At 34.9% G+C, this 11,341-nt stretch overlaps 1 protein-coding gene across 1 annotated transcript; it reads left to right on the top strand.

Moving 5' to 3' along the window:
* The first annotated feature begins 1,237 nt into the window (after positions 1 to 1,237).
* LOC149771226 (uncharacterized) lies at positions 1,238 to 8,984 on the top strand. Its single transcript, XM_089948708.1, has 5 exons — positions 1,238 to 1,319; positions 2,778 to 2,916; positions 4,684 to 4,772; positions 7,079 to 7,155; positions 8,860 to 8,984. Exons 1-4 carry the CDS (start codon positions 1,256 to 1,258, stop codon positions 7,141 to 7,143), a joined length of 357 nt encoding a protein of 118 aa, XP_089804834.1. The 5' UTR covers positions 1,238 to 1,255; the 3' UTR covers positions 7,144 to 7,155; positions 8,860 to 8,984.
* Positions 8,985 to 11,341: the final 2,357 nt, after the last annotated feature.

Raw genomic sequence — 11,341 nt, 5'->3', positions numbered from 1 at the left:
GGTATGTTAATTATGCCTCTCTTTTTTATATCAGTGAAACCTATCAAACGTCTACAAACGATACTGCAAATCTCCTAAAATTATGTAACTTTTTTATTACGGGGCTCGAACGGGTCTGGTTTCATCAACTATTTTACTTTCATGGCCTGTCTGAAAAATGGATTCCAATAATCCGTAAGGTTGAAAGCAAACATATTTCATCCAGTTCTTTCATTCTTTACGTATGCTTAAAATTAACCAGGTGAATAAATAGCTTGTTTAAAGAAGTATTCATTTACCTTGCAGTTTAATTATTGTTTTCCATACAAATTGTTGCAAGTTCATTGATGCATATCTTTTTGGTGGTCAATAATTGTATAACATTAACTAAAAGCATATGTTAATCCGAAAGAATAACAACACATTCGCCGATGAATACAAGATCTGGATGACATATGTCAAAAACACATTCTGATTATACTTTTATTGTACTCTGATGGTCAAAGTAGACGGTTACGGCAATGTCTGCTGACCTAGTTTATCATTGTAACTGGCAAACCTATTATACAGTACTTAAGGTTTACAGGTTTGATCAGAATTGAATCATAATGCCACAGTAGAAACGTTTAATCTACGTAAAAGCTAACCCATGCGTATATCATTGATTAACCCATATTGTTACAGTAAAACACCAACAAATACATATTATATCAGTTTGGAAGACAAAAAATACTTACTTTCAATTATTCGCACGCAACATGAAAGACTGACAAAGATTAGAAAATGAGTGCCGAATTTCTTTGTTAAAGGGAACGGTGATATATGATCGATGTACTTTCCACTGTGTTTTCAAGTGCAGATAGGCACATCAGTCGTATATGTCGTTAATACAATTAGGTTAGAATCATGCACCACTCTGTGTGCCCTAGTGTTCTTAAACCCAAGACTGTGATGCCATAATTGCTATTACTGAAAGATTATCTACGATCTTACCTGCAAGCAATAAACGAAAAACCAATTATCTAACTGAGTGTAATGTATCGTTACAGACTGAATTTCGATCGTCATTCCCACAACAATATATAAGGAGTGATGTAGTTCTTTGTGAAGCAGGACATTCAAAGTATCACGATGGGATTAATTTGGAATTAGCCAGGGGTTTGGCATCCGACATTTCTGACCTTTAATGCTGATTACAACAAATCGCAAGATATATAAACGAGGGTTTTCGAAGCTTCTCTTTAGTAGCTTAAAACAGGATCGAATATACTTTCTCATGATGAAGGTCCCTGTCGCTTGGTTGATGTTTGTTATTTTGCTTGGTATCGACTTTCTAAGAGGTAAGTATTCAATCATTTTGTGAGGTTACATTCAATTTTATATACGATATAAAGGTACTTTACTTGTTGTTTATTATTCGAAATCACATAACCACCATTTCATAATTTCTTATCTTGTTGGTCTACCTTTGTTTTATAAAGTATCGTATAAAGGGTTAATTAGATTTTTTGTTAATAGCGATAATGTGAATGATGTTCGGTAAGTTTTGAAAGTTAAAATTTCGGAGATGAAGATAAGTTGGCCTTTCAAAGGGTTTACTATGTCTTTAATTTGTCAAATTTTTTTTTTCATTTTAATCAGGGTGGAATAATTATGATTGAGTAATGCGTCAGTTATGAACCCTAACGAAATATAACTGATTTACAGGATGTGTTGCATTCAATCGAAATGAATTCTTTGTCTGGTTAAATAGGAAAAGGGCTTGTACATTGTATTATTAAGTAAATTTTGTTTGATTGAAAACTGTGAGACTGATTTGTACATTGTATTACTAAGTATATTTTGGTTGATTGAAAATTGTGAGACTGATTTAGCATATTGTTGATTTATATATCTGCCTACCAAGAATATAATGGCCACTACAATAAATATTATAAACAAATATAGGGACACAATGCGCAGTAATCATGAGTGAGAGAGAAACAAACTGGGTTGGATGGAAACCTTGAAACTGAACGTACACCAAGTAACCTAAAAGTATGTTTCATCGTAAAGGTATATTTACACTTCCCTTGGGATTTATACACTTTCTGGTCGTAATGCCATTGATGCGAAGTTTTAATAGCCTGTCGACACTATTCGTTATATATCTAGGTTAAGGGGCACGCATACATAAAGGTATATATTAAAGTATTATTGTTGATTCCTAACCCTAGTATAATGTTTTAAAATCGATTGTTATTGATTGAATCTGGAAATATCAAAACAGATATCTCTATCTCTCTCACTTTCTTTCTTTCTCTGTCTCTCTCTCTCTCTCTCTCTCTCTCTCGTAAGTTTAGGTAAAGCAAAAAACAAGCACTTAGATCAACTGTAATGTATCTTAATTACCTCCAATTCATGCTACATTCCAGTTCGTAAATTGCAAAGGTGATTGTGATCAGCAATAAAATTCAAAGAACAACATTTTATGGAGGTCTCATCCGGCAGGAATGAGACTTGTTCATTCACTTTTCAAAACACAGAATTGTATCCTATCAATGGACAAATATGCGCATTTGTAGGCGATAAAAATATAGGTCATGCAAGGTATGTACGCTGTATCAATTATATACCACTATTTGAATAAATTTAAATGTTTAATTGAACGCAAACTAGGCAAGCATCGGCTCATTTTAATTACATATGTATACACAGCAACTTCTCATGATTAGCGTAACACTAGTTTAAGCATCCAAATCACTATGCCACGGTAATGTATTGTCTTGCTAACGTTTGACATCCATGTTATTTTCCAGGCATAGACGGGGCCTACCTCTTCAAGCGGACAAGTGTATCTAGTACAGATGCCGAAGAAGAAGAGCTGAATGTAATACGTGAAGAGTTTGAACTTTATGACACAGACAAAGACGGGTATTTGAGTTTGGAAGAATTCAGGTTCGTGCTAAGCTAAATATATCATCAACATTACGAACGTTAATATATAGTATCCCTTCGATGTGATGACTACTTCATTTGTCATACTTTTTATCTATCAACTCGGTTTTCTCATAGATGCAAACCACTATTTAAAGTCAATCTGGATCAAAACGGACACGTGAGTCGTCGCATTAAGATGCTGGAGATTTATATCAAATATTATAATAAAAGAACCATAGAGTTTATGATATTTTCTTTTATATAGATACATGTCACGATAGGTTATTGCAATGCGTACCATTTGGATAGTAGTTCGTCCAACAAGTCGATGAGGACCACTTGAGTGTTTTGTGTGAACAAACGGTCTAGGGGTGATTAGGTGGTCGATGAGGCCAATGTACTCCCTGAATGTTATGTGGCATTGTGGACATGGGATGGAAGCAACGGTGATCGTGGGGTTACCGGCTTGAAATTTCCTGGCCTGCCTAAGTTGTTCTGCCGCGGATGTCCTTTCGGCTTTGCAAGATGAAGCACATTTAGTAATGAAAAGCGTCCTACGACCTGGTAATACGACCTTGTAATGGTCAGTCTGCTCCCCCGTGTCGTTACTAATGAGTAATTTCTTCAATGATTTATTCATGGTGTCCTTGTATCATTTTATCTAACCTCCATTGTCGCGTTTTCCTTGTTCAAGATAGCCATACAATATATATATTTTGGGAGCCGGTGGTCAGCCATGCGAGCGACAATGCCTGCCATCGCAACATTGATTGCACCAAGATGATGCAGCTACTGGGAAGGCAAACTCGGGCACAGACCTCGGGATTCAGTCTTTCTCATGTAATTTCGAATGATTCCAAAATTAAGGTGTGCAATAGAAGTGTTTTTATAGACAACAACACTATATAACAGTTGCACTTTCTGAATCAATTCCTTCGTTTGGGGTGTATAGGTTGCAGAGCTCATATGGAGTTTTTAGTTTCATGCTTAAGAAAGGCACCTATAACCATCATGTAAATATATTATATTCATTGTTCACGTACTCATCATAGCTTAGGTCAATATTTTGTCTGATATTACTGCTTGTAACTTGATGTTCTGCTCAGACCTTTCTTAGCTAATTAAGTTGCAATTATTAAAATTTGTCGTTTTGACAAAGCCCTCTACGTTTCCGCGGTGTTTACATTTGATTTGACCATGACATTACTTGTCAAAAGTTATTGTCATTGCTAAATCAAACCCCACACTGTTGTCTATATGATTCGTAATTTCCTTATATGGATTTAAGTATTTGTAATCTTCTACATGTAAACATGATTTTATAATTCAAAGTTTAACTGCCGGTCGGTAAATATAATTATTTATATGGAGAGAGATTGAAAGAGAGTTAGAATAAAGAGAGAGAGAGAGAGAGAATTACCAATATAAATCAAACATAATTTGTCATAACTAGATTATATAGAAGAATGCTTGATACTACTAGGCATTAATATTATTTAATATAAACAACACCATCATGCAATATATATATATCTATATATATATATATATATATATATATATATATATATATATATATATATATATATATATATATATATATAGTGCAAGCATTGCTTAATTCACCTGGAAGCGTACCTATTGTCAGCATAATTCATACTAAACTACACGTTAATCATCTTTACGGCATACACAGATGATATTACCTAGCGAAAGCGTCAGCAGTATTTTATATTCCTCAACCCAATCCAAATATTATATTCTTGTGTCACTTTTATTTTTAAGTGCTCCTCTGGTGGGATATGAAGATCCGAGTCCAGAACTATTGTTTCACTTTACGGACCTTGATGGAAATAATCTAATAAGTTTTGAAGGTAATATCATAATAGCTGCAAGTTTTTGAAGCACGTCTTCTACTGCAACTACTACTACGTTTGATTTTGTTTAGAATGGCAGTGTATTGTGAGATAACAATTTAAATGCATCCTCTAATCCGTTTCAGCTTTCACCAAACAAAATATCCGAATCAAGCCAAGGTTGTGGTTATGCAGTATTACATTAAGCGAGTTTTCCAAAAAAATATTTAATATCTCTTTACCCTAAAACTTAAATATTCCCTCATTAATTATGCTTAATACGCATCGAACTGATTCTTATAATAATTCATATATTTGAAATGGATTTTAAATTCCATATAGAGTCTTTGTAATCAGCAAGTACCATTATGAACTAAAATGTGTCGGCCACGAACCCATACAATTAGGATGGAAATATTAAAAAAAAAACAACATACTTTAATGATAGTTCTCCTTATGCCATTTCTGATAGCTGACAAAGAACAATGAAGCAGTTCCTAGTTTTTAGGGTGAAGAAGAACTAGACATATCCAGCTTTGTTTCAGTACAGTTCCTTACGTGATTCCCGAAGAGGAAAGTTTGTCTCGGACTACTGTGCAAGTGGAATTAATTTGTTCTTTGTACATGAATAACTTATAAATGTCCTTCTGAATATATCATACCAGATAGCTAGCTTATGTCCTTGGTTGTGCATGAAATGTTGCTATACTATTTGTTACATTTAGTTTACTCTCAGTTCAGAACATTGGATTTTACTTTGTACATGTTGTTGTCTTCCTGAAGTTTGTCATGCTGATGTGATGCAAAATATATACAAATTTTGCATGAGGTACTTGGAAGCTGCTTGTGTTTTTTTCCACGGCCGTCGCACATTTTTTCATCAGACCCAGCTTGATACCCAAGACTGATATCAAAATATTCCTTGATTCAAGAAGTGGTTGATGCTGAACACGTTTCCTCCAGGCTCAAACGACTGTATTAGTGGCCAATCTGTCATGATATAGTGTAAACGAATCACACGACCATCCCATTCGCAGAATAAACAGCACAACTTTCTGTACCCACTCCGCAGACCAAACAGGAGAGCAAGAACTTTCAACCAGCCACAACGGTGTCGCTGATGTTGGTTATGGTTTAAACACCTCAAAGTGTGTTTCATCGTTTGATGGGTCTCCGTTATGTGGATTGCATAGCCAACTGGAATGCATAGCACATTGCGATTGTGAAAGAAAACAAATTTAAGAATCGTCTTTGATAAATTAATCAACAGTATCCATTCATCTGGATCATGAACATTGTTCAGGGCTGCCATACCAACATTGATGTTAATGTAGTCTACAGTATCAACTTCCATGAAAACAATGGGACAAGATCCTATGGATGCTAACTACAAACGGTGGCACTATTTGTGACGACAAAATAACATCTTAGCCTTATCTTTGGCTAGTTCCAAATCCCTGACAAGGTTATTCAGTTCACCTTGTGTTATGATGTGTTATGAGGCGTGGTTCAGATGAGGAGGATTGGCGATAATATGGGTCATGTGAAATTGAATGTTCAGGACTAGAAGTTTCATCCTTTTCCTCGTCTGACTCAAATCAAATGGTACTGGTGCATCATGAACCGATAGTCTTCCATGGGGTAATGGGCATACAGCTGACGGAATGTTTCGATAATTAATCGTCCACTTTTTCTTCCTTGACACACCGCTTCCTACTGGAGGCACCATGCAAAAGCAACAATTACTGATATGTTATGTTTGCTTTCGGGAATCAATGGCAATGCAAAGACATATATTTCTTTTTCCTGTTCAACCACTGCCAAAGATGTGTTGCACACGTGTTTCAGCATATGTGTGGCGCCCACCTCTTGTCCTGACCTCCAAGTTTGAAACCAACATAAATGTGATACACATTCTTAACCACAGTGATTTTCCTAACTTGTGTTATGCATATGTCATTTAACTACAATCATAGCAAATGTTTTCTTTATTGTTCACACAAGTACGTGTCATCTCTGCTCACACCGACTATACAGAAATGTATCCCTTTGCAAAACTGAAAACAGACAAGTAGCAGGGCACGACTCTGTATGATTTCCGAGCTGATATAGTGCAATTTGTTCAGCCTAGTGATGTACACGTAATTACGATTGAATTATCCTTGACTTACATGTATAACACGATGCTCTTCATATTTATGACGCAATATCAGCTTGAGATTGCATCATTCATTGATCAGCCTAAAACACAACAACTGTCGAATCCCAGTCATAGATTTAATGATAGATACACGTTGATATCAATTAATTTCTGTTTTATTCAGAGATACGCAGAGTGCTTGAAACGGCAAAACAATTAACCACATATAAGGGCATCAAAGCTGAATGACCATACGAGCAAGTAAGTATAGACAAACTAACGATGACTTAAATGACTATTTTGTTTTCTCATACCTCTAACTTTATTAATTTATGAAAGGCGTATTTCAAAGAATCTTTACTGATGATCTATGAGCGACTTTGCTGGAATGAATTGACAGTCAAACTTAGTCAACTTTGCAGATTCTATCAAATTATTTTATTCAGTCAAACTTATTCAACTTTGCAGATTCTATCAAATTATTTTATTCACCCAAAATAGACAGGGGACAATAAACGCTTGCAAGGCTTTTCGCGTCCCTGTCACGATATAGAAGGAATATAATTTGCCAAGGATACATTTAATCTCTTGAATATATCGCTGAATAAAATTACTCTCGGTTGCGTTTTTCCATCAAAATCGATATAATAATCTCGAGCGGTTGATTTGTTGCTCAAAATGTCATACCATCAAGATCCTCGATGACACACTTTAAAAAGTTCAAACGAAATTGACCGTTGATAGAGAATCGTTCCATAACATTTCTGACTTGCTTATAACTCAATCGATAGGACGAACCCATAGATACCGTCTCAAAACCATGTGCAGGAACGACTTTATTTTGCCTTGAGAGTAAAGTCATGACTGTTAATATTTTTCACTAATTCTCACTTTGCCCTCAATCGAAAGTGCTAAGGATATACAAACAACAGTAGAGAACAGTAAAATCGCGGAACCAGCTAACTGTAACGAATGACAACCCGGGACCAATTGGTAAAATAGCAAAACTCACCAAGAATAGTATGAATATAACGCAGGCAACCCTAACGTCCTCTACACGCTACATGGTGGCGACCAAGAAAGTCAGATAATTAAATTAGGAAGACCGCAAAAAGGATTTCCATCCAATCAATGCGCCAAATGCATACACCACTCCTGTACCAGTCTATAAGGCAACTATCCAAACACCATTACATTGAAAAAGTGTGTTAGTGGGTCTCTGAAGCTTCGATATAATCCCATATTTATATACAATTTTTTCAGACCAACGGACCAACACAATGTATGCAAAATTATGAAGTGATTATATAGGGCAGTGTTTGTGTTTAAGCAGGCTTCTAGGGCTTTGTTTCATTTTGCAGTGTAATACTAGCCATCGCTTGACCTAGATAAGTTACCTAATCGGACAAAATATTTTAAAAAAACTAACGCACTCAACAAAACATCCAGTTACACCCGGGTACTCAAACTATTTCTAAGAATGCGAACGGGAATAATAATAACTATAAAATTATGCATCATATCCAACGGTAATTGTAAATGCTGTATAATAAATCATGGTATATGAACGCCTACCTAGACCGGTATAACTTCTTCACGCATAGAGAAAAATATCCTGTTCCACACAAACGAAGATCAGTTCATAAAGAGCAGAAAACGTATCAGAAGAAAATGAAGACAAATACATCCCTCCATCATATGAAGACGCATCTAAGTGATCACGAGAACGCGTATTGTAGCAAGGGGACAGTGAGAGAGACAGAGTGATAGAAAGAGACGAATGTACACACTCACACACAAAGAGAAAGAAAGAGAGTCTCCCATTTCACAATATTGATTAGGGTGCAAATTCTCTTTAACGTTTACGGTATAGCTGTGAACAATTTTGATAACACTGTTTTTGGCTGTATGGTGAAAATATGTACCTACAAGCGACACTAACATAAATTGATATCTCTGTTTCAGGTATTATCCAAGATCAATGGATCACAATAACATGGCAAGAATCCTGATCCACAATGCACATCTCAAGTTTACTGTCCATGATGACATTACAGTTAAATAAAGTTAAGAATAACAAGAACATGTAATGGATTGTTTGGAGTTGTGATTTGAAATTTGTGATATGTATCATCAAAATCATTGAATAGATTCGGTAATTAGTTCAATGTCTTAATATATCGCTGGGTTATCTTACTAGATCATATAACATTCTCGTTATCAATTATTTTGACACTGTTTTAAATCAAGAGCTGATCCATCGGAAGCAGAAAAGTTTATTTTTATAGTGACTTCATTTATTAATATAATTAGTGACATGTAAAATGTTGAATAAATTCTTAAAATAAGTGTATCTATCTGTTAACCTGTAGACACAACATTTACTCGAACTGCACAGTATGGGCACAATGTTCTACCAAGACGTTAGTGCAAATACACGCCAACAGACTGTGGACACACCGTGATAGGGAAAAGTCCCTGTTTTGTAATGTAAGATGAATGGAATGCCAAGGCCTTATTTAATGATAGCATCCTTAAAATAAGCACATCAGTGCATATCCCTATTTATTGATATTTTGTAATAATTCGAACTTGTTATAAATATTATATCACAGTCAGAAAAATCCGTTAAATTGAAAATGACTAATTCTTCGACACGTTGTCTACATAGGTCAAGTTTTTGAGATACATATCACTCAGAATCATACATATAAGGTGATACATTTTACGTTGACCGACAAAGATATCAATGATTTTAAGGTAACAGTTTAGCAACACTACCAACACGTGTGCGGGATACAAATACACTTGGTACATGAACTTCAGGTACTGGACTGAACATTTACTAACACGGATTCCTGAAGCGAGTTCGGTGTTGAGGAAAAGCAATATTGAAGGAAACTAATCATTCCAAGTGGCAAACTAACTTGCAATTAAAAATATGACTCGTTTTCAGATAAATATGTTTGTCATACTATAAGTGTTATAACAGACAAACCTAGACACAGTAATAATTTCTGCTAACATTACCAATTGACACGCTAGCTTATGGTTTCAAATTGATTTTATGAAGAAACTAAGACTGATAATAATATAATAATACAAAATCTTCACGGAAGTTTTCACTTAGTTTCACCATTGAATATATTCCTAAAATACAAATTGTGTACGCGAAATACTGTTTTTAACATGAAATATGCTTAAAAGGCAATTATCTCAAATATAAGATTATTTTGTCAAAGATGTACAAAGCATTACTTAAATATTGCAAGAGTAGAATAATCAAGGATGCTTTTATGGTTTTAGTAAATATGAAAATAAAGTAACAAAGTATCAAAACCAAATGACAGATACACAGTGCTATTATAGCTATAAAACTGTTTGGTGTATGATCTAAGACTTTGGTCATAAATCAGGTAACAAAAGGAAACGAAACCAACAAGTGTTCTAAAACTTAACATATAACGAAATTATTAAAGTTAACGCAAAATATGTAATTGTAAGAGGAAACTACAGTATTATGAACTGAATGAAAAATATTTCTGACAAACGTTTGAATAATGTCCAGAGGAAGGAATATTCCATATAAATTTCAAATCCATGAATGCATAGGTCTGCCAACAGTATCACGTGTCAAACTTGTATGACTGTGAACTCCTTTATATAATTCACAATTGTTCCAAACATTACTAGTATAGTCCAATGAGTATGTTGCATTTCCACATACAAATGCAAACAATTGTTTTCTCTCCAGTAATATATCAACACAACATATATTATGTTAGAATACTTGATTGTACGACAAGAACAAAATCAATAAGAATGATAATATAGCTATAAGCAGACATAAAACTATTTGAGTGCATCGTTGTTACTACTGTTACCTTACGATATACCATGCTCCAACACCATAGAAGAACCAACTTGACTTAACCATCCAATGGGGAACTTAATTTTCTTCACACAGATTATACATTTTGACATATGGCAACAGTATGGATATTCACATATCACACTATGGACTCAATATTGACTTTCAGATGTATGGGCAAAATATCTGATTTCAGATTTATTGTCGTACTATGGCCTTTGAGCCATATGGACATACTGCGCAGTAAATGCTTCTTCTGATGTGGACCATTTATGTGTCCTATATATGGGAGTAGCTCCATTACAGTTTATGCAAAATGTGTGATTCTACTTGACCAACGGAGATGTAATATTACAAAGCTTATTTTGTGAGATTTGCTGACATGTGGTTAGAGAGTTGCAAGGTGGTAAGCCCTAAACTGGCAGGAGGGACACAATAATGCAAAAAAGTAAAATTTCAAAGGAATATAAACATGTAGTCCTCGATGACGTAGGTGGAATGTACATCAGATTTCGCATTGCTGTCAACCTCGTCAACGTAAGTCGACTCAGGCCTGCACCAAGATCTTTGAACATC

Source organism: Sinohyriopsis cumingii, unplaced genomic scaffold (genome assembly GCF_028554795.1).
Source record: "Sinohyriopsis cumingii isolate HCF-2022 unplaced genomic scaffold, ASM2855479v2 utg002023l, whole genome shotgun sequence".
NCBI classification, from domain to species: domain Eukaryota; kingdom Metazoa; phylum Mollusca; class Bivalvia; order Unionida; family Unionidae; genus Sinohyriopsis; species Sinohyriopsis cumingii.
The sequence above is the reverse complement of the archived record's forward strand: the minus strand, read 5'-3'. Positions and strand labels throughout refer to the sequence as shown.